Here is a 12,837-nt window from a genome sequence, read left to right as displayed (position 1 = left end):
AGTTTTAAATGCAGCCATAATTACAGGAAACATTCATTTAATAGGAATGGGTCAACATAATTCAAAAAGGCAGTAATAAGATATTTAGCAAACATTATCCATCAGTGCCCAAATGAAGAAGATTTAATAACATACAGAAAAGAGTCTGCCTTCACATATTCCCACAGATCCCCCACATCACAGAGACATTGTGAAATACACAAGGCCCATGAGGGCACAAAAAAGTGGTCACCTATAGAAGAGTTCTGCCTACAAAAAAAGGGCAGTAAAAAAATATTTTTAAATGTTTATACTTAGATGTTGCTCCACTTGATGAGAGTATTTCTCAAATTCTTAGTAATTCCTTCCAAGTGCTGTTCAGCCGATGGGTTTTCCTCTCCATTTTTTTTTGTTTCTCTTTGACCCAGAAGTGTTTCCCTGCTGAACCTCAGACATCTCCCACTGTTATATCCACCCCTACAATCCCACTTCAAGAAACTCTCAGTCCTTACTTTCGACAATAAAAAAGCATCATATCTCAAGATTTTATTTACTTTTTGGCACTAAAAAATACTGCCCTTACAGCAACAATAAGTTTGTTCTTTCACATGTTATCAGGGTTTATGCAACAGCCAATCCTTCGAGACAGGGAGCTCCAATCCTGATAACCAACCACCCTCCCAACTGCCGGCACGGACACAGGAACCCGGCAGGAACAGCTCACCAGGGCTGTGGTTAAGGACTTGCACCAAAAAAAACTGAACAAATCAGCCTAATTTGTGTGTTGTATTCACCAGAGTGACCTATTTTGCAACTGTATTACATTAGGAGCAAACATTTAAATGATAGATAGATAAAAATGAAATTGTTTCCAACCAAAAGCCTGTGTAATACAAAATCCATTTCCTTCCACATTTACGTTTTTAATCAACATCTATCCCAACTGCTCAATATTTCCCAATGATTTGCCTCTAGAATATCCCCCAAACTCTCTGCTCTTGGCCTCACATCCACCAAATCTATCCCACAGCCTCAGGTCTGTTCTCCCACTGTGGGAAATTTCTCATCCCGGCTGCTTTCCCTGGACCAGTATTATGGTATCAAACAGACCACAAAAGTAAAGAATGAGCCAGAACACAGGAGGAAATGAAGCTCCTGCCCTTTCCCTCTCACTGCTTCTCCCCGGATGGAAAGAGTCAGCTCTGACACCTTCACACCATCCCAGGGGTTCTCCCAGATGGGAGCTGATGGAAAATGGGAGATCTTTGCTCTGCCCCTGAATTGGGAGCGAGGACCTGCACAGAGGGTGGGGCAGGTGACAATGCAAACACCCAGAAAAGAGAGCTGGAACTTCACTGCAAGGGTTCAGCTCAGTGGGTGTGAGCAGGGGTGACAATACAAATGGTACTACTACAGAAATAATGCAGAAAGGGTATCCGAGAATGGTTTGGGTTGGAAGGGACCTCTAAAGGCCATCCAGTCCAACCTTCTGCAGTGAGCAGGGACACCTTCCACCGGATCAGGTTACTCCAAGCCCCACCCAAACAGGCCTTGAATGTTCTCAGGGATGTGGCATCTACCACCTCTCTGCACACCTTGTACCAGTGTTTCCTCACCCTCATTAACTATTTTCTTGTTTAAATGAAAGGTTATTATGAAGGGGTAACATACTTCTTTTTTTTTTCCTGCATAGAATCGTAGAATCATTTTGATTGAAAAGACCTTTAAGACCATTAAGTCCAAGTATTCACCCAGCACTGCCAAGGCCACCACAAACTAATTAAGCTGGAGGAAGTATTTTGCTAAACTTAACTCCATCTTTGTAAAAAGGATTTTAAGACTATGACACGATTCACGTCTAACTATGACTTCACATATACCAACGTTCCAAGCAGAAATATCTTGTTCTCTTCTTACCTCCTCTTCCCATCCATTGGTTTTGCTTCTTGCAGACTGATAAGCTCTGTCCAGCAAAACACCAAAATATGCACTTGACTAATACTCCCCGTGGTTCTGCTGACCCAGGTTGTTCCCACCTCAGCCACTGCTCCTGTCACCTGCTGGGTCGAGGGCAGGATAACCTGCTCCTTCCAGGAGCCAGGGAATTAGACATCCACTATTTATACTCGGGTACCTCAAAGTGCTCTGCCTGTGTAGATAATCTCCCACAGCTGCCACAGACTGGCTGAGGCAGACAAAGCTGGATTTAGCTCTCACTGCCTTAGCACAAACAATCAGCTCATCACAACTGGGGTAACAGCTACAGCAACAGTAACCATTAAAATGCAAACTCTTGTTTTTAGAAGGTTAAGGTACTTCTTAAATGTGAAACATTAAACATTTATAGCAGCTTTAACTTGGATGCTCACTCTTTTGAAACATAAAGGAAGAAGTGAACCAGTGACACTAATTATTTAAACCCAAACAAGTATCACGGTACTTTGATTTTATTATTATTATTATTGTAGGCTTTATCTAATAGTCCCTGAAATATATGCACCCAAGATACATATTATTGCTTTTGTGCAATGACAATTTATTAGAAAATACAGTAAATAATGTATTTAAAATTTGGATTTTGTCCCCTCCTAAACTCTCGTAAAGACAGCAGCCAAAACACTGAGTAAGTCAGGGTGCCTTTGAAGATATTTAATTAAAATCTAATCCCACATTCTTAAGGGCTCACATAAATTAAGCTGTCATTCAGGAGATTTATGCATTCCCATTTGCATATTACATACAATTCATCAATTACTGGTGTTTGAAGGCAGTGCCGTTCCCGGGGAGCGCCGCTGCCAACAGGCGCTTGGCGACGCTCCGGCGGCGCCCGCAGGCCCGGGAAGAGCCACTTCCATATGGCTGATCCTCCTCTGCCGTCACACACCGCCCCCAGCTCTCAGACACCTCCCCTCAGCAGGATGGATCCTGCTCAGCCCAATCTGGCAGCTGGAGACCAACATTTGGGCAGTCTTGGAGCAACCACAGCAGAGCCGATGTTCCTCGCATCGTGAGGTGTCACCCAACAGCCGTAGGTCACCTGATGTTGCTGCAGGAAGCCAGGCCCCGCTCCTGCATTTTCTCAAACTAAATCACAGAACCACAGAATCACATCCATTTAGATCCATCCAGTCCAGCAGCAGCACCACCACGGCCACTACTAACCCACGTCCCCAAGTGCCACATGCACACGGCTTTTGAATCCCTCCAGGGATGGCTTCTGGTTGCTGATTAATAATAAGTAATAAATACTGCCTGGAGACATTTCTGGCTCCTTCACTGCTCACAAGACTCTCTTTGTGGCATTAAGGGCCCCGTTAAGTTAGAACAAAATATATCCTTTTAAGTGTTCAAAAATATTTATCCGAGTTTATACATGTTTCAATATATTCAGACCTAGGAAATTTTCCCAGTAATTCTTTAACATTTTTAAACATATCCTTAGATAAGCACAGCTCATATACACATGTGGAACATTTCCTTTTAAGAGCATCATTACCTGAATAAGAATATATCCATAACTGCTTTGCACTCCTGTATTTGTGTGAGCCGGTCCAGCAGGGGAGCAGAGCTGGCACATCCACGTGGCCAAACACACATCTGACATTCCCGGGCCTATCTGAACCATGGACCCTCATCCCCACAGCTGTCTCATGGATGTCTGTACGTCCACAGCCCAGTATCACCTTCCTTGTTCCCACATCTGCAGTGGTTTGATGACAGGACAGGCAGAGATTCAACAAAGAACTCAAGAAACCATGAGAACCAGACCAACATGCAAACAACAGGCTCAGAAACTACATGGAAAAAGTATCAAACCCAACACTGATTCACATATCCTGTTTCTACATCTTTTTTGGGGGCTTAGACAACGATCTTAAAGCATCTAACTCTGGGAAGACAAGGTAGTGCATGACTTGAAAATTAATCTGTGAAACAAATATATGTATCTGTAATTAGATTAATTTTTCAACAGCTTTCAGAAGGATGTGGGAGTCTCAGTAAAACCTCCATTGTGCATTTTCTTTGCTCACTCATCTTGCTCTGCTATTTTAGACCATGGAGTCTCTGGAACAAACGTCCCTGTCAGTGGTAGTGATTTCCTGCTCATCCAACAACCACAGCAGTGCTGCATGGAAGTGCAGCAGCAAAAGGTCCTGTCCTTCTTTGGCTGCTCGTCTTTGAATACTGCACTAACATGCTGATCACAAATGCACCGAGGGACAGAAATACCAGCAAAAGGTGGTGTTTCCCTCCCACAGCTCTTAACTCAGCACTGACCTGGCACACATCTGCCAGCCCAGTCTGAGACCTGTTAGGGCCAACTCTGGTAACTGCACCAAGCACAATGTGTGAAACTTCATTAACTGCAGCCTCAAGCAGGCCTTAAATTCACATCTCCAAAGGGGAAAGGCTAAGCAATAACCACTTGTTACAGTCTTGTTACTGAGCTAATGCTCATCTCGTACACTCACTGAGATTTTGCTCCATTTATCTTATGTTTTGTACTATATGATTAAAACTAGACTATTATTTCTGTTCTTCCACCAAATGTTTTAAAAAATTATTTTCAACAGTTGGTTTCCACTTAGCAATGAGCTGCTATTAAAGCTCCTGCTAAATATAAATGCACAACAATTTGGGGACATCTTATGATTTTTTGGTAAGTTAGGATAACCTAATGGAATTAATTAATGGAGTTAATGGAATAAAGAATAAATACCACAGCTGATGTCAGCACCAACTTCTCAGTGACTCTCTGAATGATGAGAGGTGATGTAGTTCTACCTCTGCTGAGGAGTTAAGACGTACTGAAGCAACCACAGAACACAACATCATCCATTTATTAACTTCCCTCTAACAACAGCACACTTCACTATGCTTCCAGCATTTTCATAAGCATTAAATTCACTTTTAAAATGCAAAGACATCCCTCTTCAAAATTCCATACACCCTGTGGATTGAGAGATTTGTCTGTTTCAAAGGAGAACCAGACATGGGTTACGTCCTTTCTCATACACTCAACTGCCTCTCCAAGAGATCTTTTGATAACTGAAGAATCACTGGGATTCTTTAAAATCACAAGAAAGCAACCCTGAGATGATTGGTTGGGAAAGAGATTTTTGAGTTCCCACTTTTTAGCATTGATTTAACTTTCTGTCTTTTCTTAACTCTCTTTTAACTTGAATTTAGGAGAAACTATTGGGTGGGAAGGGAAGGAAAAGGAATTGTTTCAACATCAGTCATCACTTCAAGATTATATCGCAGAAAAAAAAAAAATCTACAGATTTCTAAAGTATTAACAGTCCATGAAATATGAGATGTCAATACACAGCAACCACAAGCCCGTGAAATCTCCCACTTGTGACACACCAGAGGTTTGGAATCCCATCAGCAGCCGAGTGCCTCCGTGACTCTGGGAGGTGCTCAGCTCCTCGCATCACATCCTCCCAGCCCATTCATCCCAGAAGTTCTGTCACCGCTGCTGCAGTGACTGACACGTTTTCCTTGCTGCTGTTTTATAAACACGCTGTGTAATGACGGCGTTTCGCTGGGGGCTGGGCACCTCTCTGTGACGCCTTGTCACAACACAGGAGCGGCACAGGCACACTCCCAACCCTCCCCAGAGCTCCACCTCACACGAGAGGTTCCCAAGCAGCTCAGGGAATAGCTGCTCTGTTAGAAATAGTGCGCGGAATAGCTGCACCGCGCAGAAAAACTCCGGAACTTGGAACGGACAGGTAATTTTCTAACCTACTGGTATTATTTCTGTGTGTAACTATTCAAATGCAATTATATATACTGCATGAAAGAAGACAAAAGATGTTCTAAAATGAATCTGTGAGATGATCAATGTACAGAGGTGACAAGTACACCACAGGCAAAACCAGCACTAAAAGCTGCATGACTTCATGCATTAATTGAATTATTAATATTGACCACCCTGAAAGTTTCCCTGTCTTGCTGTTGTACAGCTCATTGCAAAAAAACCTTGAGAACATCTGTCCCACAGTAGTTGATAAATAATTAGTTTATTTTAATTAAAGTTTGACATAGTTTCTAGAGCTGGCACCCTCTGGAGTGCGTGGGAAGTTGGCAGAGAGCTCCGTTCACCTCGCACAGAGTGACTGGACTTGCATTGTGCCCACAGCCCAGATGGAAAAAACTGAAAATCAGGGGCTCTCAAGTGATGCTCAAGATGAAAACTGTGGAGAAAGATCACTGCCCAGCACCGCTCAGCTTCCTGGGCAGGCAGGAGCCTCTGGCAGAACACTGAGCTCTGCAGGCTTGTCACAGAGCTGGACACGGCCAGCTCTGACCACCAGCTCTGACCACAGCACTCCCGAGGGCCTGGCCCACACTCTGCCCGCAGATCTGACTTACGGCACCACAGAATAATTTTCTTGCCATTTTTCCAAAATACATCTTCTCCGAACCAAACATAACGGATTTGTGGGACACCCACTCCTCGTTCACTAACTCTGCTTTGGCTGCCCTGTCCTGTTGCTGAGGACAGGTCAGTTTAGTGTTTCACTACCAGCTGTATCCCCGTTTGCTAACAACACCTGCTTGTCCTAAATCCTCACAGAAGCTGCATGATGAGCAAATGGCACTGACAACTTCTCCTTCCTCCAGCACGGCCGCGTGTCACAGGCCTCTGGGAATTGATCTTTCCTCACATGAAGTTGTGCAGTGGTAAAAGAGGGGGGAGAATGCCATTTAAACCATCATTAGACTGGAAGGTGACACCTACAAACATCTGGCTTCAAAACAGAAAATGAAAACTGTTCTAAATTAATGGTCTTCCATACGTTAATGCACCTTGGATTTTTACTGTATATACATTAAACTGGAGTTTTAAAAACTTAAATAATGTTAAGTCACATCTACAATTTCCCTCTGATAGCTGGAACAGACAGATGGTTCAAGCCATAACTTCCCATCAGAAGACGGCTCCTCTGGTTCTTCCAGTACTTCATCCTGGAGTTCTGTCAGGAAAAGCCTTGCTGGGTTTCACCTTCAATATTTCTCTCTCAGGAAAAAAACATGCAACTAATGGTCAACCCCCCGTGGGTACCCTTCAAAGGAAGTCTTTAACCTCAGATGTCCAAGCTACTTGTCACTAAATTATGTGCGTCTCTTACAACAGCAATTGGTAGAAATGTGTCATTTTGCCTTTATAATTGTGACAAGGAAGTACATTTGTAGGTATTTCAATTTTCCCTACATTTAAACAAAATTTTATCTTTTAATTTTCATTTTTCAATTAAAGATTAAAGTCTAAGCCAGCTATAGATTTCCACTGAGATTTTGGACTGGTCAGCTGCCAGTTCAAGCCGTCAGTATTCCCTTCTGCTGAAGAAAAAAGCCTGACCAGTCATTTTTAGAACACTTTCTACATTTTTAATGTTTAATGTACATAAAAGAGGTAACACAGAAAGTGATCAGAAGACACGGTAGAACTAAACATCACTCACAACTACACATTCATTTTACTTATTCCTTTAGCTGAGAAAACTGAAGAAACTCATCTTCATTATCTTTGAAAATTACTTGCTTTATATAATTACAGAAATTAAGTGCAGTAAGAAGCCACCTCTCGGGTGGGATTTTAGAGATCAAAGTCCCTTTTTTCCTTAGAAAAGGCTAGGCTTTCAGGATCAGGCACATCCATGTTAAAAAGGAATTCCCATTATTTATCTGTGCTGTAAGTAGCAGAAATATGTATGGTCAAACACCAAGAAATAACACTGCTCCAGCACTACACAGCACACTTTATCTTCCTCCCAAATTAGCCAAGAAAGAAGGGAAAACCTTCCTTAAATCTCTGAACCCATACTTCACGTTAAAATACGAGGAGCCACAGAAGAAGCAAAATCATCCATATACTGAGGGCGTTTGAAAACAGAAAATGTTTTTGATTTTCCCTTTCTGCTTCCATTATTCCTTTCCTGCAGACCAGCAACACAGAGAGGGTTGGTTTGCTGAAGGATTTTGATTTGAACTTGTGTCAAGAGTGAATTTGCGCTAAGAGAGATTCTAAGAGTTTCACAGAAGACCGTAATGACACGTGCAACACATACCCAGGAACTGCAGTGCCAAGGAAGGAAGGGAAAATAAAGTATAATTTTATATTGGTCGCCTACGGGCCACAGTTTCTTTGCTGTTCTATTAACAGCTCAGAATCCTCTGTGCTGTGAGAGCACAGAGAACTGTAACTGCCAATTAATGTAATGATATTTGCATATTCATTACCATGGTTATAAGGAACACTGGTGCTCTCGTTGTGCAAGGGGGATCCAACTGGCGCAGAGGGGCGTTCGTCTGGCAGGCGGGGACTGGGAGAAAACTGAGGGGAGCCAAGGAATTAGAACCAACTGTGCAACACCAAGGCTCCTCTGCCTGCCTGTGCACACTTCCCCAGAAACACGCAATACATATTTACCTAAAAATTTTTTGTTATATAACCCTGCCCCCTTTGATTATTGCTTTCTTTATGCCTTTTTTGTCACCAGTTAACAACACCAGCGTGAACTCACAAACTCTCTGCTTTTTAACTTCCAGCTACTTCCTGTATTTTTTATGATGACCGTATGCTGGATTATTATTTAATTATGATTAAAAAATAAACTCCCACATGTAGGTTACTTTGAAATGAAGGCAGTTTACAAATAACTCAGGCCTGCTGCTTTTCTCACGGTTCACTCAGCATTTCCTGTCACCTGCACTCAGGCAATGTGCCATCGATATTCAAGTTTACTCAGACACACACACACCCCTTCACGGAGAACTAAACTCTGGTCCAGAGCTATACACTGCTTCTTCCCAAAACGATCAAGTACCTTTTAAAATCTTCTAAGTGTATTTGAAGAAATACTTTTTAGATCAGGGCACTGTGGTTATTAAAGATACCAGAATAACCCCAGTGCTTCCTGGTCCCAGAGTAAGGCTGTTCCTGAGGCGCTGATGTCAGTGTTATTGTCGTAAGAGCACGAAACCCTGTATTCCCACAGAAATGCCAAACACTCTCCATTTCCCAGACAATGTCACATCACTGAGGTGCTGCTGCACTATGCTGTAAATAGCCAATACTGCATCTCCAGTAAACCCATTTTAAATACATACAGCCTATGTGATATTTTTATCTACATATCTGAAAACTTAAAGTGTCCCATAGAGAATTTAAAAAAAAAAAAAAAAAAAAAAAAAAAAAAAAAAAAGGGAGGGGGACCAGGAATGGCAGAATCAGCTCTAGTGAATTCCAGGGAATTGGCTAATCCAACTACAACCTCTGTGCTACACTCAGCTCATCGCATCACATCTGGAAATGCATCAGCACATCAGCACACAGGATTTGATTGTTGTTCTCTCCCTCAGTTTCGTTTTGTGTCTCCCACTTCAGATATTAAATTTTCCAATCATCTTCCTTCGATGTTGTTTTAATTTAATTTAAAAGCAATACAAACATGTCTGATTTACAAGATTTTTATCACTACAGTATCTTATCACCTCATTAGAGTAATTTGCAAAGTCTTTTGTCCCAGTTGATACCAGAAAGGATTTATTTTCACCTTCGGGCTCTTTTTCCTTTCTCAGTCTGTTTATGAGCTGCAGTACCTCATCTCTGGGCAGTGAGGGAAGGTCCTGGCAAACAGGGAAGTTTTGCAATACTACAAAAACCATCGGGCTCAGGCTCAGACTCTCTTTGGCTGCTGCCAAAAATGTTTTTATCTCCAGCTCTCACGAACTTCCTTTGGAGTTTTGGTCACAAGGATTGCAGCTGCCTTGGGTGGTTATGAATGAAGAGGGGACCCTGCCTGGGCCCCGAGCTGTAACATTGCTGCTCTGCACTGAACTGGGATGAGAAGCAAACCAGCAACCACGTGCACACACACACACACACACACACACACATATATATCTATCACTAATTCATGATTTATTTTTTCCCCCTTAAAATCTGGTGGCTGGTCACACCTGCATGAAGAGCATATAGGACAGGGCAGCTGCTGCAAATAACAAGCCAGAAACTTACTCTTGCAAACATCGTGGAGCCAGAATATTCTCTGTCTGAACACCCATGAGCACAAAGGACTATAAACTGCAGGCATATGATGCTCCACGTTGCAATTTTTTGCAGGATGAAAGAAGAGCCATTAAAGTCTGGTGAGCCCCACATGCAACACCCCAGGGCATTCCAAGGGCTCTGAAGAGCCCCGAAAGTCGCTTTTTTCCTTGATCTTGGCAAACAGTAAGTCAGGAATGAAGGAGATCAAAAAGATGATCCCAAAAATTAAATTATCAGAAGGATTCCAGTAGAATTCTTCTTTTTTGTATATAAACTGCACTGAGGCCAGGAGCATGAACTGATACGGAGTTACCAAGTCAACATCTTAAACAAGATGGTGATGAGGAACAGGTAAAAGCAGACATGGGTTCCTAACATCAGCATTCTTCAGAGAAGTAGTAAATTAAGCTATCTTGACCTGTTTCCAGCTCCTCTGACGACAGGGACAGCTTGAATAAAGCTACTTTATTCAGATTCTGACTGATTTTCTATTATTTTTTTTCTTATCCAAATTAAAATCATTCTTCTGAGAAGTGAAAAAAGAATTTTTTTAATAGGTGAGAAACTATTATCCACTGTAAAAGAAGCAAGTAATAAAAGCAGAGTATGTCAAGATAAATTTTGATCTTCCTCCCTGCTTCACGGCTTGATGTCCAAGAAAAATCATTTAATACTACTTCTATGAATTTGTAATTTCATCACAGAAAGTAAAGAATAAGATAAACATTTTCTGTTTGTTTTTCACTTTCACAGCAACACCATCCTTACTTGCTTCTAGATGGTCACATTTTGCTGACATTTACAAACATTTCATGTTGATCTTACATGGGTCACATCAATCATCTATACAGTTTCAATGACATTTTGTTAAATAAACTGTCATGAAAGATTTATAGAGAATTTGATAAAAGTAAAGAAGATGTAGTTTAGCTTTTAAAGATGCATTACCCCTTTTCTGAGGTGTAATATCAGCTCTAAAATACCATTAAGCTTTTCTGGCAGGAGATGAAGTGAGAAAATAAAATGCACTCTTTCATCAGCACCGCTTATTTGCATCTTTGTGCTTCTGCAAAACACTGGGAGAACAGAGCACCTGGAGGGAAAAGGAACCTCATCCAGTTTCATGTGTTCTGGTTGTCTCTCCCAATGCTTGGAAGAAGCCATTCATGGTCTTATCACATTATTTGAGCAAAAATTGCCCCCAGATTAAAAGAAACCCCAACACTCTATTTCAGATTAAAATCTCTACTGATGGTAAACTGATATTCCCAAATTCCCTCTCAAAATAGGGACTGCAGACAAGCAGCACACTTTCATTCAAAGCCCTTCTTCAGACAAATGTGGCCAGAGCAGCTCATTAAGGTGTATTTAAAATTTTCAGACTTTACTGTCTGATACCAATTTAATATTTGACAGCAGGGAACAACGGTCCCACTGTTGGGGAGGGCCTTAATCATATTTCGTTCACCAGGAAGAACCAAAGTTTGATGAAACTTTTCATCAGTTTTCCACCCTGAGAGATCCAGTTACAAAAGCAGTTTTTTGTTCCACCTTCCAGGTACCGGCAGAGTCAGCTCTGCTCCTCCAGCAGCTCCACTTGTGGAACACCAGCCAGGAATACAACATGCAAAGACTTCTCTCCACTTCACCATTTAGGCTTGAAAAACCACAAGTGATGAATTAACACTTGCAGAAAAAATAACAAGACAAGGAATCTTTCACTTCTCTTAAAGACCATTAATTTTTGCAACCAATGGGGCAACAAGAAACTTTCCTCAAGAAGCGCTGCACTTTTGTGTGTGATGCCTCATGACCCAGCCCCGTCACAACCTGCTCTCTTCACGTAGTTATCCCATCTCAAAAGTGTCACACGAAAGGTCAGTAGTGGATAAACCCACTCTCAAATTATACTGGATCCCCTACAAAATATCTGTGATCAAAAGGCTGCAGGTATAAAGCACTCAACAAACTGTCCCAGCACATCAGTCTCCCACAAGTCTGTCAAAATCCTTTCCATCAATGTTACACAGTTACCTTGGAGGTTTTCTTCCTCACTGTTTTCCTCCACCTTTTAATTTTTCTATCAATACCATAAATACAAAATTCATGGCCTAAGTTCACATCTAGCTGGACACTGAAGAGTGCACTCTCCTTACATTATGATTATCTTAAAATCTGTGGCCCTGAGACCTTTACACAGGTATCTTCAGTATCTGCCTCACAACAATAAAGTGAAACTGCTTTGTTCACCTGGCATCTCAGGGCTGACCTCACACAAACCAACACCCTCACCACTCCACCCTCCAGCCCAGAAATTCCTCCATCCCCCACTCCATCAACAGCAGGGCCAGCAACTGGATTTTGGGTTGCACAGCTCCTTCTGGGGTCTGAAGGAAGACCCTGAGTTCATTTGGAGGAAGAGCACCTTGATATTTGGGGTGCATCCATTCATTTTTCATAGAGAAACAAGGAAGACACACACTGCATCTGTTCTGTGCCACAGAGCCCCATCAGCCAGAGCTAAATCTCTGGCAGGTTCCAAGCACCCCAACCTGCTTTCCATGCAGGGAACACCATGGATCTGCCTTCTACAGCATTTGCTGAACTGACTTTGCTCTCAGCAGTCACTTATTCAGAGGGAATCTGACTCGGTGTTTAAAAAAAAAACCCCACAAATCCGATCTGCAGCCAAATCACAACAGTAAGTGGGAACTGAACTACATTAATTTGTAGATATTATAACTACTACATTACCAGCAGTGTTCCCAGATACTGTGAATTCAAGTAAAAAA

At 42.0% G+C, this 12,837-nt stretch overlaps 1 protein-coding gene across 4 annotated transcripts in view; it reads right to left on the bottom strand.

Moving 5' to 3' along the window:
* DACH2 (dachshund family transcription factor 2) overlaps window positions 1-12,837 on the bottom strand; it is a 249,477-nt gene that overhangs the window by 143,727 nt on the left and 92,913 nt on the right. Inside the window, exon 1 of one of the 4 annotated variants that reach the window (XM_042029277.1) lies at window positions 1,897-2,059. The exons of the other annotated variants lie outside the window; for them this stretch is intronic. Within the exon in view, the coding sequence (XP_041885211.1) occupies window positions 1,897-1,913 (17 nt within the window). The 5' untranslated portion in view covers window positions 1,914-2,059. Of the gene's footprint in view, window positions 1-1,896; window positions 2,060-12,837 lie in introns of those variants that run through there. 4 annotated transcript variants of the gene reach the window in all.

This window comes from Corvus kubaryi, unplaced genomic scaffold (assembly GCF_017639235.1).
Source record: "Corvus kubaryi isolate FWS band 111438036 unplaced genomic scaffold, C.kubaryi_AGA036_p1.0 37322, whole genome shotgun sequence".
Taxonomy (NCBI): domain Eukaryota; kingdom Metazoa; phylum Chordata; class Aves; order Passeriformes; family Corvidae; genus Corvus; species Corvus kubaryi.
This window is presented reverse-complemented; position numbering and strand designations above follow the sequence as displayed.